Consider the following 19,007-nt stretch of genomic DNA (forward strand, 5'->3'; position numbering starts at 1 on the left):
TAGTGCTTCCATGCGGATTTTAAACATAGTCGTGTGACCCACTGGGTTTAGTGGTTAACGTTATTGATGGCATTGTAGCCCATTAATACGGCACATTAAACCAGCAAACACATCATAACCACATGGCCGCCTAAACCCAAACACACTGTCAGTATGGTTGACTACGCTGTGTTGACAGTCTTACACATTTCACCCTACAAGTGCAGGGTTTGTTATGATTCCATTAAACCCCATCGAATGCAGGTGAGTTTCTCGTGGTGTGTGTATATTTGTGTTCAGTAGAGAGAAAATTTTTCTGACCTATAGTAGTATGTATTTTTCAACAGTCACTATCGGACACTAACTGTTAACCTTTTATCTAATTATTGGCTAAATAGGTAGCCAACAGCTAAATTTTTTATTTACAACAGTAATATAGAGTTCATGAAACCTGTTCATTTGAAATGCGATTAAATATATATATATATATATATATATATATGAACAGGTTTACATTATGTTTGCATTATGATTCTGAAATCCAAAGGAACAAAACTAAGTTTTACTACTTCAAATTTAGTCTATTGAGTCAGGTGGTTGAAAAGTGTGGGGAAATTCTTTATGAAATATGACAGGGTTAATTTTGGATGTTTAATTTAATGCACATAAATGCAAACATTAAAAATACTTTTCATTTGATAATGTATAAGGACTTACCAAAATAACACCTAGATATTATAACTAAAAGCAATAAAAATTACTAATCGTCTGTACTGTATAATGTGAGTCAATCTATATTGCAGCTGTGCACAGTGTAATATATATTACATCCAACTCTTTCTGTTGGAAAGCTGTTATAGTTAGTCAGAATGCAAGTTAACATGGTGATATTATTTGATTAATTTGACTTATCATGTGCACTGCAAAAGCAAATGGATAAAAACGTACTTCAAATACTCCAGTTTAATGGGTTATACAAAATAAAAATAATAAATTGGTAAACCTCTACTGTCTGTGGCAGTCAGTGCCCTAATAGTGTGAGTGTGAGGAAGGGAAATGATTTCTAGCACATCCTGTAATGAAATGATACAAAACATCATAGTAAAATATATAAATAAATAAAAATGTCCTGATTTCTTCCTCAGAATGACACTTTGATTTCATTGCATGTGTGTAGTGTTGTGTTGTTACTTACATTTGCCTTATTTCTTGATGTGTCCTCATGGGTCACCATAGAGAGGGAACTAAACAAAGCCATTAAGACAGATAGGGGCCAAATATGGCAGTTCACTTGAACTGGATCATTGCACTCACCTCTAACCCAAATCAAAGAAAGCACAGAGCATAATTGGTACACCTGAGTTGCATAATGCTCTTCCTGTCAAAGCAATGTGTCCTTTTTAGTAAGAGGTAATCTAAGCCACTGCAGTACTTTAAGTACGACTAGGGAACGAAGATCTGCTTTAAAAAATAAAATATAAAATTCCACTAAGAGTCAACATGAAATCAAAATCCACACTGCTTTTAATATTCGTTCCTGATCTTACTGTATGTGATTCATCAGTGGAGGCTTTTCTAAAAAAAAAGTTGCAATCATTCATCAAAATGCTATTAAAGCACCTCTCTAACTGACTTTTTTTTAGTATGAATGGCCAGTCAATCCCACATAATAAATACAAAAAAGTCAAGACATGTCCTACATTTTTTTCTCACTCAATAACAGTTGTACTCAAAAATATCTCAAAAATTTGTATTTTGTCTTGATTTCAAACAAGAGCATTTATGTGAATGAGCATTAATTGAATAAGTGGTTTGCAATAGTTTGTACACTTCCATTAAATATACTTAATGAACAAAATACAAAAATATGACGTGTGTACTTGCAGCATATACTTAATATCCTAAAAAAGACCCATTATGAGTCGTTGAAAAGTGATATGTACAGCTGAGAAAGCATATTCAAATGAAACCCTAGAACAGGTGACTTACCAATCTAAAGCTGCACTTCTTTATATGATATTCTATTACACACACAGTTATATTCACTGGATTATTCAACACAGTTCCTTGAGTACACCACCAGATCTGAGACATACATTGCTGTTCGACCTCCAGAGGCAAAGTTTGCTCTAAACTATCCAGGATAAACAACATGGAGAGAGCTAGCAGTGAAGGACAGCCTGTGAACTTCAGGATTCAAAGCCTACACCGAAGCAGATATCTCTGCAGCCAAAGGGAGTGTGATAGCATCTCATGGTTATTCATGAGAAGGAGATAACACTGGCATATTTACAGTGCAGTCTTGTTTACTCGTTTGAGATTCGAGTCAAATCCATCCACGGGGTTGGTTGCTATTCCCGTAGCATTCAGCTATCGATACATCCTACAGGCTATGTACTCAAACCTCGCCATAGCTGCACTTCTAATAGCAGCCCGGCTGTCTCTAAGCCTTTCATGATTAGAGCCAAGCTGACGAGACCAGGTTTGTGATGATCCACAAAGGCTGATTCAATCCTCCCAACAAAACTACCATTTCAGAGAACCTGGTACTTTCAAACTCATGTTTGATTCATGAAGCGAGACGCTCACAGAATATCAAGTGACAGTGAGTGTGTGAATTCAACATTTACATTAATATTACATCAATATCAGGAGTGTGTTTGCCAAAAGCATCACTTGCCAACAGTTGTTACCAACATTGTTCAACAATCTGGTGTTTCCTGCATCCATAGTTGAAATTAACATTTGCAAACAATATCATGTAATATGGATGGATCTACAGCTCTCAACCTGTGGTTAGAAGCATAGATAATTGTTAGTATGACATGTATGGATAATGTAAATCCAGCTGGTTGTTATTGCAGAAATACGCCTGACAGGCTTATCAGCAGCACAACACAAAGATTTGAGATTTTCATGTCAAAAACATCACAATTTAGAAGCAATAAGCATTTTTCTGTCCTGTTTTTAACCTCCCTCATCAGAATGCTCTGTTCGAATAGTCATGACAGATTGCAGACTCGGAAGTAAAAGCCCACTGCTATGATTGGCTAAAAGTTTGTATGTTTGAGTCAACGTCCCTCACAGATAGATGCTTGCCGTCATTTAGGTTTAAAAATGCATAAATACTCAGTACATATCAAATTATCAGTAATAACAGACAAAGCAAGAGTGATCATGTAATTAAAAGAGTTGCTCACACGTGTGTTGCAACCTTTCTGTCGGATTCATTACAGTCAGCACAGCATCATCTTTTAGTTTCCATCGGTCTGAAAATCCTGTGTCGATTTCTCGTTTGTAAATAAGTCCGCAACAAAAGAAAATGAACAAAGGACAGAGTTCTTACCGATGCTGTCAGGGATGAAGGGATGAGGTGAGGACGCAGTAGTGCAGAGTAATGGGCTTTTATTAATAAAATAAAACAACAACAAAAACTACCCCGTGGGGGACAAACAGGCTGGCATAACAAGGCAAGGCAAGGCAGGATAAGGACACAACCAGGGACGCGTTTCCTGTACAATTACCTAACTCGCTGATTAACCACCATAGTACGATGCATTGTTTAAACTACATTAGTTCAACAACATAGGGCTATTGTTAATGACTTCACACACATGTGGTGGGGAAATAAATGCTATTTAACCGATTATCTTAGAGATTAGACATCTCTAAGATGCTGCTATACTGAACATGGCACCTGATGACTAATTTAGTCTTTTTTGCTCCTTGTCATCTTGCTTTATTTGATGTTTGATTCATCGCAGGTTACCTCTTACGTCATACTCCGGGGTTCCCTGTAAGGATTTATGTAGCTACATCCGCACTTCTCAAAAACGGCGCTTTTAGAGAACTGAGATGATGACATCAATGAATTCAGTGATGAACTGCCCTTAACTCTCATTTGCATTATTGACACACTGTTTTCCTAATTAATGTTTTTCAGTTGCTTTGACACAACCTTTTTTTGTTTAAAGCACTATATAAATAAAGGTGACTTGACTTGACAAGAGGATGCGCAAAAATACATACAGTATTGTTCAAAATAATAGCAGTACAATGTGACTAACCAGAATAATCAAGGTTTTTCGTATATTTTTTTATTGTTACGTGGCAAACAAGTTACCAGTAGGTTCAGTAGATTCTCAGAAAACAAATGAGACCCAGCATTCATGATATGCACGCTCTTAAGGCTGTGCAATTGGGCAATTAGTTGAATTAGTTGAAAGGGGTGTGTTCAAAAAAATAACAGTGTGGCATTCAATCACTGAGGTCATCAATTTTGTGAAGAAACAGGTGTGAATCAGGTGGCCCCTATTTAAGGATGAAGCCAACACTTGTTGAACATGCATTTGAAAGCTGAGGAAAATGGGTCTGTGGCGAGTGGGGCGGGGCCGAGAGGCGTGGGAACGAGGAGTGAGGCCAGGTGTAGTGATTGGAGATGAGCTACACCTGAGCCCCACCGCTAGTATCGAGTCCCACGTAGGAGATGGAAGGATATAAAACTGGAGCGACGACCGTGAAGGACGAGAGAGGACCAGGCCTGGGACATTATTTTATGTTTTGGCTTTTATTTGTGCGCACCAGTCGTCCGTGAGGGGCTGGTGCGCCGTTTTGTATTTATTTATGAATTATTAAAATGCTTTTTGATTGTGCGCCGGTTCCCGCCTCCTTCTTCCCGATGAGTATGGAGTGAATATCATTACAGGGTCGTTCAAGACATTGTTCAGAAGAACAGCGTACTTTGATTAAAAAGTTGATTAGAGAGGGGAAAACCTATAAAGAGGTGCAAAAAATGATAGGCTGTTCAGCTAAAATGATCTCCAATGCCTTAAAATGGAGAGCAAAACCAGAGAGACGTGGAAGAAAACGGAAGACAACCATCAAAATGGATAGAAGAATAACCAGAATGGCAAAGGCTCAGCCAATGATCACCTCCAGGATGATCAAAGACAGTCTGGAGTTACCTGTAAGTACTGTGACAGTTAGAAGACGTCTGTGTGAAGCTAATCTATTTTTAAGAATCCCCCGCAAAGTCCCTCTGTTAAAAAAAAGGCATGTGCAGAAGAGGTTACAATTTGCCAAAGAACACATCAACTGGCCTAAAGAGAAATGGAGGAACATTTTGTAGACTGATGAGAGTAAAATTGTTCTTTTTGGGTCCAAGGGCCACAGGCAGTTTGTGAGACGACCCCCAAACTCTGAATTCAAGCCACAGTACACAGTGAAGACAGTGAAGCATGGAGGTGCAAGCATCATGATATGGGCATGTTTCTCCTACTATGGTGTTGGGCCTATTTATCGCATACCAGGGATCATGGATCAGTTTGCATATGTTAAAATACTTGAAGAGGTCATGTTGCCCTATGCTGAAGAGGACATGCCCTTGAAATGGTTGTTTCAACAAGACAATGACCCAAAACACACTAGTAAACGGGCAAAGTCTTGGTTCCAAACCAACAAAATTAATGTTATGGAGTGGCCAGCCCAATCTCCAGACCTTAATCCAATTGAGAACTTGTGGGGTGATATCAAAAATGCTGTTTCTGAAGCAAAACCAAGAAATGTGAATGAATTGTGGAAAGAATCATGGAGTGGAATAACAGCTGAGAGGTGCCACAAATTGGTTGACTCCATGCCACACAGATGTCAAGCAGTTTTAAAAAACTGTGGTCATACAACTAAATATTAGTTTAGTGATTCACAGGATTGCTAAATCCCAGAAAAAAAAAATGTTTGTACAAAATAGTTTTGAGTTTGTACAGTCAAAGGTAGACGCTGCTATTTTTTTGAACACACCCCTTTCAACTAATTGCCCAATTGCACAGCCTTAAGAGCGTGCATATCATGAATGCTGGGTCTTGTTTGTTTTCTGACAATCTACTGAACCTACTGGTAACTTGTTTGCCACGTAGCAATAAAAAAATATACTAAAAACCTTGATTATTCTGGTTAGTCACATTGTACTGCTATTATTTTGAACAATACTGTAGATTAAAATGCGTTTATATTCAGACAAGATGGGAATATATTGATTGCACTGCATGCTAGCTTGCTTATTGTGCGCATATCTATTTAAGCCCATATCGCTTGATAACAAGAAACTATGCTTCTAGCCACAGCTCAAGAGCTGTAGTTCCAACCGCGCAAGTTTGCGATGCTGTTCGTTTGAACTATGGTTTCAGGAAACACCGAATTGTTAAACTATGTTGGTAACAACGTAACTTGCGTTCATAGTTGACTAACGATGCTTTTAGTATTGTGAAAAAGTTCTTTTTTTTTAAACATTTCAAAAAGTTAAACTTGCATATATTATAGATTCATTACATGTAGGGTTAGGGTAAGGTTACTTAGGTAAGGTTACTTTTTAAAAACATCTCAGAAGTTTTGTGCGCATTGTGAATTGTTAAAATTAACCACATCTCTGCAACTCTTAAAGAATAAGTGAAACACTACAAGGATGCAACAGCAATTGTGAATTTATCAGTTACGTTTCAGACAAGACCCTGATACCAGAACAAACATTTAGATATGCTGAGATTAGAAGATTTCGAAAGGTTTCTAGCGAGGTCTGTGAATAGATTAAATGTGACCAAGCACACTTTATACCCTGCAAATGGCAGACCTTGTCTTCTGAAGGCTAATTCAAGTACACCAACAAACAGCAGCGGTTGTTGGGTTCGGTAAGATCTGTGTGCTAACTCTGTTGGTGTTTGATTTAACAGACTGAACATGTTCAGTCATGGTTGTCGTGTCATGATGAAATGTTTGAGCAATCTGGTATGATTTTCAACTCCAACAAACCCTGGATTAATCTGACTTGATCACCCTCTGTTGCAATAACAATGAGGTAAGCACCGGTGTCATTTAACATTCACAAGGCAGGACCAAAATTCTTATATATGCTGTATATAATGTTTATAACTAATTTTAGAAGGTATCTCTGTATCATTTATTGATATTGCCTAACAGTTTAATCCAGGTTTTTATTTCAGTCTTATAATTCTGCGACATGTGTTGTTCATTGTATTGCACACAATACATTTTAAAGACTTACAAGGAATCAGAAACAGATCAATAACAAAAAATTGTGCCCATGCAGTGCAAAGGGCCCTTAAGAGCTTGTCACACAGCTCAGTCTCATTTGACAATGCCAATGCCCTGTGGCGTGAGTCTTAAAATACAATCTGAAGGACAACTGGGTAGAAAAACAGTAGGATTTTAACCGTAGACATGAAATTCAAGTCAGAATCTTACATAACTGTCAATGTGGTGATTCATATAAGTGAATATGAATCATACCCAAGTACTCCCGAGAATGTTTCACTATACACATCTTCAGGTTTTCTGTCATTTTATAAAACCATTCTGCATGTTCAACTATACCATTTACACATTACTATAATCAAAATCATAATAAAATGCAGTACTCTCTCTCTCTCTCTCTCTCTCTCTCTCTCTCTCTCTTTCACACACACACACACACACACACACATTCAACACATTTCACTCTAAAATCCAATGAAAAACAATGTCACAAAGCAAAGATTGTTTATAGTGCTAAATATAGGCTTGATTTTCTAGAAGCAAAATATAAATTGTTCTCAAGCGTGTTTATGAGATTCACCCACATACAGAAAAGTTAAAAAGTGAAATTTCCAAATCATTTTCTTACATAAACCTGTAAAAGAATGAAAGTTAAGCATCTGATGATATTTCCATAACTGAACTCCAGAGGACATATGGTTTATATAGTCAGTATATAGGATCGTATCAGTGAAACATGCCAGGAGTATTTTTTTTCTAATAAATTGGATGTCAAAACCTGTTCATGTCATTTGATGAAATAAGAAATATTTGATATGACATCCCCGGCTCTTGAGGCTTAAATGACCCTAACAGAAAGGTTACCATCAACTCTTGAATAGTACAGCTTGACCTCTCCATGACACAGTTATTCCAGCTAATAAATGGTACATTATAAGGCTTTAGATAAACAAATTATTATTTTTTTAGCAATCAAGATTGGACTTCATTCACTCTCATTTCTTTGTATAGGAGATGAAACAAGAAGCAAGCAAATGTTCTGATTTATATAATAAAACGCACCCTATAGATGGCACCTCAATTACCACTGAAATTATTTTTACAGTACATACTGTATTTATGGTAATGAACAGATCATGAAGGTAAACCAGGTCAGTGTTCCAGAGGGCTTTCTGAAGGTTATGCTTTATGAATTGTCAAGCCTCTTATGTCTCTGAGCATTTGGGATATGGCAAAACAATACAAAATAAAATACACCTAAGTATGTTTCAGCCTTTTGAAAATATTTTATAGAAATCTTAGTCTCTGCACTGAAATGGCTTAGAATAGAGGTTCTCAATCTTTTTGACTGCAAGGATCCTTAGTCACACCTAGAAAGACGTTAGTGGTTTAAGCATATTTTAATTGTCTTTTCTTCTTTTTGTAATTGTAAGCCATTTTGAGTCTTGCTTACTTGTTTAGAATCACTCTTTTTCAGAGCACAGTACATTAAAAATGGCCAAATAATTGAAGCAAGAATCCAGCTTAAACAAGCAACTTTCAATTTCTTGTTCTCCTGGGTTAAGCTTGTTTTTCAATGCGGCTTTTTCATAATGTTGCTGAACTGTACTTACTGTGAAGAATATACTGATAATTCCCTATTAAATACATTCAAATCTATCCAAAAGTTTGAAAGTCAATTATATCAGTAAGTTGTTTGGAAGCAAATGTTTCCTGAGAAATAACGACCCAGATATAGACTCATTTCTACTTTAATTTTTTTCAAAGGGAAACACTTTGAAAGATATACTTCACAATGAATTTTAGATGTCCCGAGGAAAACAACAAAAGGAGCCCAGGGTAAAAGTGAAAAAAAAAGTCTGAGTGCAGTCCTATTACTCCTGCATAAAGAATGAGTCGGCAAAGTCTCTCTTTCCTCTACTTTTCTATTTCAGGCTCAGAGACGTCAATAGAAGGTCTTTCAAGTCCACATAACACTGTAGCCTTCTTATCATTTGTGGATTCAGACCAAAAAGCTCCTGAATGATACAAATCCAATTAGACCGCATGCCTTCGGAGCTTCTGAAACTAGGTCATCGGTAAGGAAGTTCTCGTGTGCAAATAAAAGAGTTCTCACGTTAACATTTTGGATGAGTCATATGGGTCAGTGCCTGGCTGGCGGAGCAGCCCAATGGACCCAGAAAACGAGCCTCTCATCTTTGAGTGTTTCTGCCCATGAGGCAGATGATGAACTGCTTCATCACAGTGAGAACGATGATGCACACAGTCTTCTCATTACAACAAATAATTGTCAGTCAATTCTCTGCACCCACAGTTGCATGGTTTGCTGATATGTGCAGTCCTGAGGGCATTGTTTTAGAGTTCAGGGACTTCAGAGTCCCTCAAGAGCCTGCCACCTATTAGTGAAGTTAGGTCCAGTCTCATAAAATATAGTATACTCACACAAAGTAATAAAAAAAACTGTGAAAAATTAACTAATATGTACACTTCAGGTATTAATATGTACTTACAAGGTTATAATACAAAAATGTACCTTTCATGCTTCAGGGTCTTGCTTCAGTGACAGCTTTGAACCCTTTTTCTAATAGTAGTAAATTGTTATGTGTTTGAGGAAACAAAACCCACAAACATGACTGCAAAGTCTAGGTCGATTCCCATTATTTACAGAAATACATTTTTAAATAGATGAGAGAGGTTTGTAAAAAGCCTTTTGAAAAGTATGAAAAGCTTGAAGATGTTATTAAAATGTTATGATGTTCTAGCACATTGCTGTAAGGTTTGACTGAACATGGTGATAACTTGTTTTAATATATTGCTTGCATGAATTAGAACGTTTGGCCACACTTTATTTTAAGGTCCAATCCTCACTATTAACAAATCGTTAACTATGATTTTGCCTCAATAAGCTTATAACTTACTACATATTAATTTTGTGTGTGTGTGTGTGTGTGTGTGTGTGTGTGTGTGTGTTATATATATATATATATATATATATATATTGGGGGTGACCCCAAATAGTCGATGAATTGATGCTTTGATTCGAGGAGCCTGATTCGACTACCAATCTAACTGTCGAATATTCACGGGGTGTTATTGATTATGCCATTTTTACTATATGTGAGCGCTCAAATGTCTGATTTCACATAGAACTTCAGTTTTTTCTCCCAAATATACAGTCTATTATGATAAAGCTATTAGAATCTAAAAGAAAGCAGCTTTAAATAAATATTTTAAAGTGAATAAATCCAACTTCCCCAATAGATTTATGATTCACTTTCCAAAAACCGTATCCAACAGTGGAACATCAGGGATTTAAAACTTTACCAAGACTCAAACTGACAAAGGCAGAGACTGGATTTTTTTGAACAGGTAGGGTACAAGTGATTTAAAAAAAAATCTCAGCCGGTGTATGTATATTGTGGATATATTATTTACTGATATAAGATGCATTTAGTTTTGAGTCAACGGTTCATTGAAGTACTATGGTGATATCTCTTCAGCACTCAGCGCAAGCAGGACAAACTACAACGCAGAACATTAATAACTATGACTGAGACTGTTATATACATATTATTATAATGAGAAGACCATTATACTAATATGCTGTGAATTTTTGTAGTTTAGCTGCAGTGTTTCTGCACATTGTTTCGTGAAGAACGCGTCCACAAAAGAAGTTCGCATTCAGTGCCCCGCAGATATGTTCATGTGCATTCGGGCCCTTTTTGCAAATAGCCTATAAGTCTTAATATTAACTTTATGTTGCATAAATAACAGGCATATTCTATATAAAATTATGAGTTGAATCCCATTGATTAAAAATTTGCTCTCAAATGCATCACTCTACTGGTCATCTTCAGCACGAGGAGCTCAAATCAGAAATGCAGAACATTAACTGCCAACGTTTTAGGCTAATGTTATAATAAGAGTACTATTGTTAAAAAATATATATATACATTGTTCGTTGTTAAGTGTTAGCTATCTGTTAATCAAAACATAAAACATAATTTAGCCCATTTATATCTGCAAGGCGTTCATTACACATTTTCCCTGTGTGTTAACATCAGTAATTATCTTAGTTATATTTTGCCCCGCCCCAAACATATATAAAAATATCTAAAAAATAAACAAGATGGACACATGACAGAGTATTTACATGCCAAATACACTGCTTCAGGGTTAGCATAATTTCAGAAAGTGTTTCGCTCTCGAGTATGACCCTGTACAGCTGAACAGCAAAAAAATTAAAGACTTTGGATGTATGAAATGCAGTACTACTCTATACTCAAGATTGCAATGAAATTGGCAGCTACTATGTGTATAACGGCACCTTTAACTTCAAATCAGTGTTTCTTATGTGATACATTCTTGAGCTGCTTGGTGAAGTCATTGAAGTATTTCTAAAGACCCTTCATAAAACATATTTCTGAAACCAAGGCTGCTAAAAAAAAAATTATGACGGACACTGCGGTGCTCTTGACCCACTATTTGGACATTCAGAATAAGTGTGCCTTTGAGCTGAATTGGCTACTTCTGCACACTGAAACACTTTTCGCTACTGCTCGATGATTGTCAACAGGATGATAAAATGCAGATGCAAGTGGGTGACACATCACAGCGATTCGTCTGGGTCAGATGTGTCATTTCAGCTGAAGCGGGTCTTTCAGCAACATCCACAGTCAGCACTGCTGATGGTAAAAAATAAAAAATGTGGAACAGGAATATGATCTTCTGAAGAACCATATCCAGGCAACAAACAACCTTTGAAACATGAAACTACTCGCATTTATCCCTGTATGCTGAAAGAAAAGAAGTACATTGTGTCTTCTTTCACGCTTCATTTACTCTTTTATGTATGAAATGGATTAAAGAAAAGATGGTTACACTTTATTTTAAGGTGTTACGGTGTAATCATACATTTAAGTATGGACTAATATTAATTAACTACATGTCCTTATTTTATGGTTAGGGTTACGATAGCATGTAATTTTGCATTAATTATTGTTATTATAATAGTAAGTATATGTATATGTTCAAGGACACCTTAAAATAAAGTGTTACCAAAATTCACATAAAAATACAACCTGATACTTGTGAAACCAGACAGTAAGTAACATTTGAACCAACTAGAGGCCTGGCAACATATTGAATTTTTGTGATATATGCATCATGATTTTGCAGGCTTCAATGTGGTACAGCTCTTTTTTAATGAAAACTTTATTTTTGAACATAAGAAAAAAAAAACTTGTAATTGTTAAATTAACTCTCCATTGTAGTGTATTGATTTAAACTGTTTAAGCAATCTACCATGTATTAGAATGTTTTAGTAGCAATATCTCTGCATGAAGATTTTATAATTTGGGCATAATAATTGTGCATGCATAAAATTGTTAAATCGTGATCATTTGGTGAAAAATATGCCTTTATTATGTTTAACAAGATTTGTTTTTTAGACATTCAGGTGATTAATTTACAGTATTTCAAGATATTTATGCTAGATTGGTTTCTCCAGCTCTAATTGGCCAGCTTGCTCTACATGCTTCACACACACACACACACACACACAAATACACACCCCTCTGTGCAGCATATTATCCTTTTGTAGGTCTGTTCTTTACTCATTTAATGAGTAAATTGCTGTTTCATTATTCCCAACATCTCTAAGAGTCATATATATTTAGACTGAGACCCATTTGAATGATTGATCCAAACTCCAGAACATATTTGCCTGTTTACTTTAAAAGCATCATTAAAATGCATATCATGTGCAAGCATGCACATTTCATATGCAAGATCACTTACAGTTGTGAATTGCCGCATTACACATATGCTTGATGAACAGAAAATGAAACTTCCTAACAAAATATCTGTATTGTTGCTTTTGTGTTTTCTAAAAATAAAAAATAAATCATCATCATTTAAAAGTAAAGTGTTTTCATCTGTATCAGTGTTATGGCCAATATAAGTAGCTACAACTGAGAGAAACTGCAGCGTGCTTGAGAAATACATTGGACAATTCAGAGAAAATAGAGCATTTTAACTCAATGGAGCTTATTATGTGATAGCACATGCCTGAATTGAGCATTAATGAAAAGATTGTCAGTGGTTTTCCAGCATCTGAGGCCGAGACACATGAAAGAACTGGCAGACGAGCACATCGGTGTTGGGGGTGTGGAGAGCAAACCAGTGAAATTACCTTATATGCTGCTCTTATCAGTTCTAATGCCAACTATTGATGCACTGCTTCTGTCTTTTTCAAAATTAGTGTTTCACTGATTTGTGCTTTAACTGTGAAGCTGTACAGTGTGTAAAGTCAGTAATGCATTTAAAAAAAAAAAATCAGGAAAAACACATCTAATTTGCTTTAAATCCAAGCAACTGGTATAATATATATATATATATATATATATATATATATATATATATATATATATATATATATATATATATATATATATATATATATATATATATATATATATATATATATATATATATATATATAATAAATAAAACCTGCCTCAGTATCATGATGTGGTTTTTATTCTAAAACATAGCATGCATCCTAAACCGAATCTTGTACATGACAGATTTGAAATGCTCTATGGACAAAGAATGTACACTTCAAAAAGATTGCCTTCTCGTTGATGGATACACTCTAGTGCATCAAAACAAGAATACTGAAAGCCAGAATGTGAAGAAAAACACCCGTGATGCCTGAACAATGCAGCTCACTGATTGTAGTACGATGTTTAGATTAGCATATTGTTTTAATGACTGCTGCCGTTTATGTCACTTCAGGCAAAACCTGCTGCAATTAATTTACATACAATACCAATCACGTATTTGCCATATAGTATCAGAAAATCAGATAAACTACTGCTGGATAATACTTTACGATGCTCATGCAAACACAGAAACTGGCAAAATGGGAATCCAAGATCTCGTTCTAAAACACATCTGACAGCTCTCCACTACATCACCTCTCCTTCAACAGCAAGTGCTTGTATCTCATCTGCATAGTGTCTTGCGATTGGCCAGTGGTTTTAACAACAGGAGATGCTGCTGCGAGCTGATTGGCTGATCTCTGAAGGGGGTGTGGAATCGCCGCAATTGAGAAAGGCCATAAATAGGGTATGAGGACACACGAATCACAGATGCGGCTGCAACGTCTTACTGTTTGGCATTTCACACGCTCTGAGAGTTTGAATCCTTTACTGGAAGCTGCAGATCTTGGCTTTGGGATCGGGATCATGTCTCTGGAAGTGAAGGAAAAGACAGAAGTGCGCTTGGTGTTCATGGGAGCCGCAGGTGTGGGGAAAACAGCACTGATTAAACGCTTCCTACAAGACAGCTTCGACCCCAAACATCGGCGCACGGTGGAGGAGCTCCACAGCAAGGAGTATGAGGTGGCTGGAGTCAAAGTGACCATTAACATCATGGACACGAGCGGCAGCTACTCCTTCCCAGCCATGCGGAAGCTCTCCATCCAGAATGGAGATGCATTTGCCCTGGTCTACTCCGTGGACGACCCTGAATCCCTAGAAGCCGTCAAGAGACTGCGTGAGGAAATCCTGGAGGTCAAGGAGGACAAGTTCACACCCATCGTGGTGGTGGGCAACAAAACAGACCGCCTGCAAGAACGAAGGGTATCGGCGGATGATGTCCTGGTGAAGGTGGAACTGGACTGGAACAACTGTTTTCTGGAGGCCTCGGCGAAAGAAAACGAAAACGTGATGGAGGTGTTCAAGGAGCTGCTCCAGCAAGCAAACCTCCCCAGCCATCTCAGCCCGGCTTTACGCCGTCGCAGAGAGACCTTTCCCAAGGACATGAGTCTACGACCACCCATGAACAAGACCAACAGCTGTTCTGTCTCCTAAAGCTGGTGAGAAAAAGATTAGCGAGAGCGGAAAGAGTTGAGTTGCTTCTCAACGCCAATGTTGAAGCAAAGTGAAGATGTGGAAGGCTCTTTGAAGGCAAGCAAAGATGCTTTTGTTACATGGAGAAACTTAATCCTAACCCCTAATCCTACTCCAAAATCAGCATCCTCTGCAGTGATGAAGGAAAAGGGACAATGATTACAGACAAAGGGGAGAATGATCAAAGGACAATGAACTGTTGCTTTTGTGCAAAGAATCTCGTGAATGTGTTGACAGTGGTTTTGAGTTCCCGAAGTTCAGTTGTGTGATCTGTGTTAAGAGCTTCTGCAATATTCAATCATTTATGTGTCAAAATGTTCTGACTTTGCAATGTTGTAATGCCGTAGCATGAATGTTTTTTTTTGTTTGTTTGTTTGTTTTTACCATAATATGACTGTAATAAGACATTCTTTTAGTTTACAAATCATTGCACCAAGTATTGTAGTCACTGTGTCCATTTTTTCAAAATGTTTAGCACTGTGCACATGCACTTTTACTATGTCGAAAATTCATATGATGCACTGGTGTTTTTATTTTTGTTTTGTTTTGTTTTTGTTTTGTTTTTTTGTAATAATTTCTTTTGGGGATTTTGCACATTTTTGATTTGCTGTAACATGTAAAGGAAAAAGAAAAGAAAAAGGAAACGAATGTCACCTAAAAGTCTTTCTGGCTGGAAGCAATTATCTCTACACAATTAATATATATGTTATGGCTTCAAGTAGTTTAGAAAAGACTTAAAAGTAGTGCTGTCACACAAATGATCATAATTCATCGCATTCAAAATAAAAGTTTTGGTTTATATTATCTATCTCTCTATCTCTCGCTCTATATATACAGTATGTGTGTGTGTGTGTGTGTGTACTGTGTATATATTTGGTATATAAAAATAAACACATATATGGATGTATATATTTAAGAAAAAATATGTTATGATTATATTTATATATATATAATATTAATTATATTAATATAAATATTTACATGTAAATGCACATACATATTTTCACAATATATACACTACACAGTACACACACACACACACACAAATATTATATAAACAAAAACCATTATTTTGGATCCGATCGTTTGACAGCACTAATTAAAAACGTAAAACCAATGAAATATCAAATATTGTAGTACGGGAGTTATAAGATAAAGAAATGTGTTTTCCTTAAATCTCCATTCTTACACTCTCAAGGAAAAAAAATAAAAAAGGTAAAAAAAGCTGCAGTCACTGGGGCAGTGTCTCATCAAAAAGTAAAAATTATGTACATTTTAGGTATGCACCTTTAGGGCAGCATGCACCCTTTACAGGTAAATGTGTACCTTTTGAAAGTATACTAATCTATTTAAGATAAATAATATTTAAATAGTATTAACTATAAATGCATTCATATATTGTATATTTGTCTAACCATTTCCAAATATCTAATTAGAAGCTTTTAAGATCATGAAAAATAAATCCAGTGTCGTCAAATTGTGTCCAGATCTCAATAAATGATCCATTTTTTATCAGTCCTAAAATCCAAGGAGCAATCAAAAATAAAGTGGCTGTCACAGCTCAAATTGCATGCTGGCAATCCTACAGGATTTGTCAAATATTGCCCTCTTGTGGTGCATCAGCTGCCTTGAAGCTTATAACTTCTCATTTTTCATGCTGTGATTCACATGGAGTAAATACAGTGACAATAAAGCAAGGAGGAAATGTGTGTTCTGTTCAACAAAGGCTCATTGTTTCTTATACACACACAACAGGATGTCAACTAGTTCCTAAAACAGTCACAGTTAATGACCGATTGAATGAAAGTGCATGACCCTCTTTATGTATGTTGCCTACACAGCATCTAACTGCAAACAGGATCATATAACTTTGCACTGAAATGTGTGCTGCATCACAGTAGAAAGAGAAAGTGGGCTGGGAGTCTGGGGTCTAAAGTAATTCCTCAGCCCTTTTTCTCACTCTGAAGGTGTAAAGATCTTGGAGTTTAGGCAGGGAGGCATGAATTAACCAGTAAACAGTCTGTCCGCAAACTGATAGCCGAGCAGAACTGTGAGCAGCTCCTGTGGCAGACTGAACTTCCTTAACTGGCGTGGGAAGTACACTCTCTGATGGCGCTTTCTGATTCTAATACACATGCATTCAAACTAAATACATTTACTTTAGAAGCAGCATTGCTGAAGGTATATTAACACAATTTTATTTTATTAAACATTTTTTATTTGACATGCTTTACGCACCCTCAGGTCATCCATGATGTAAATGGGTGTTTCTTCATCAGAACAGATTTGGAGAACTGTGGCATTGCATCACTTAATCCACGCAATGGATCCACTGAAGTGAATGGGTGCCGTCAGAATGAACACACCACTCCAGTACATCAATTAATGTCTTGTGAAGCGACAAGTTGCATCTTTATAATAAACAAATGTATCATTAAGACATTTGCTTTGCTTTCATTCCCTTGTTTCGGCCAAAGATACTATAGCCCCCAATTCATAAAACTGCTTTCTCCTGTGATAAAGTCATCTCATTTGAATCAGATGAGAAATATGCAGATTAAGCCCCATTTACAAGAGAAAACAGTCCAAGCTCCAAACAAACATGTAAGTAGACTTTGATTTGAAAGGACAACAAGGGATGGACATTAATAATGGAGGATGCATTATTATGGATTAAGGAGTTGTTTTTGTTTTTGGCCAGAATGGACAGTTTAAGGTTAAAAATAACATAATGATGGACTTGTTTGATATATAGCTTTTCAGTTCACGAGACATTAATTGATGGACTGGAGTGGTTTGGGTTATTGTGACCTTTTTATCAGCTGTTTGGACTCTCATTTTGACAGCACCCATTCACTGCAGAGGATCTTTAAAACAGGTAAAATATGTCAATGCAGTAAGCGAATATATAATGGTGAAAAATATTTCATTGTTTCGGACGCAGAAAGCTACTGCATTATTTATTTCACAGAAGACTTGTAACATAAAGCACAAGTTATATTAACTAATTTCATAGTCCTTTTCGGATCTTTTTGAAATGAATCATGCACTTTGATTGCACTGAAACAAGAAAATCTTACATTGTACCTAATATCTCTTTTTAGCTGAGTCAGTTATGCAGTTATGGTTGGATACAACTTTCCCATGTAAAAAAGTTTCACAAAAAGTCTACGCACCAAAAAAAACAGTTAGCCATTTATACACACAAACCGTGAATATTTCCCCTTTCATACGAACAGTAGATACAAGGTGTATTGTTTCCTGAGGCCAAAAGTGGGAAGTGACCTCTAAATGCTGCATGTCTAGTTCCTCTTTGAGTCCGGTTTAAACACACAGCTGTCTGTTCATCAGCTCCGGTCTGCAGTCATCCTCATGTAGATAAGTGTTGCTCTCCCAACACTGTTTCACAGATAACAGAGATTTAGTCCTGCTACAGCTGGAGAACAACTGGAGGTATGGGTTTTTATCTTTGTTTGTCATGTTTGCACAACTTTCCTTGTTCTTTTGCAATGATCCTTGACAAAGCTATATATCTAACCGTTAAAGGGTCATATTTAATCATTTAATCATTAACAGTTCTGTAATAATCTCCGAGTGGTGAATCTCACATAATCGGTTTAAAATGTCTAATTGTCATATCATGACTTTCTGTTTTCCGTACATAACGTACAGAACATAAATATGGATATTTTGGTAGAATGTTGGAAGCCAAATACCTTTGATGGCCATTAAATACCAGAAACAAACATCAAAATTCTCAATCGTATTTGTCATGCTTCACAGAGAAAAAAAAAAGAAGGGAAGAAAGGGAAAGTAAAATACATTTTCATTTTCATTGAACATGTCTGTGTGGCTTTCACTTCAAGAAAATGTTAAATTGCATAACCACCAAAATGTTTCAAATGAATCCATATTATATACACACACACATCATGGTAGTGTTTATTGTTATATTTTTATAATAAAAAATGTAATACTGTATTGCAATATTGACATCATTCACAATAGAGAATCTAATTTAAAAAGTGCAGATGCATTATGCTAATGTAATAAAAGTCAAAAATATAA

At 36.3% G+C, this 19,007-nt stretch overlaps 1 protein-coding gene across 1 annotated transcript; it reads left to right on the forward strand.

Annotated features, from left to right (window-relative positions):
* Positions 1–14,130: 14,130 nt before the first annotated feature.
* Positions 14,131–15,385, forward strand: LOC113047497 (ras-related protein Rap-1b-like). Its single transcript, XM_026208887.1, has one exon. It carries the CDS (start codon positions 14,157–14,159, stop codon positions 14,898–14,900), a length of 744 nt encoding a protein of 247 aa, XP_026064672.1. The 5' UTR covers positions 14,131–14,156; the 3' UTR covers positions 14,901–15,385.
* The last annotated feature ends 3,622 nt before the right edge of the window (positions 15,386–19,007 follow it).

The sequence above is a fragment of the Carassius auratus genome, chromosome 28 (assembly GCF_003368295.1).
Source record: "Carassius auratus strain Wakin chromosome 28, ASM336829v1, whole genome shotgun sequence".
NCBI lineage: Eukaryota > Metazoa > Chordata > Actinopteri > Cypriniformes > Cyprinidae > Carassius > Carassius auratus.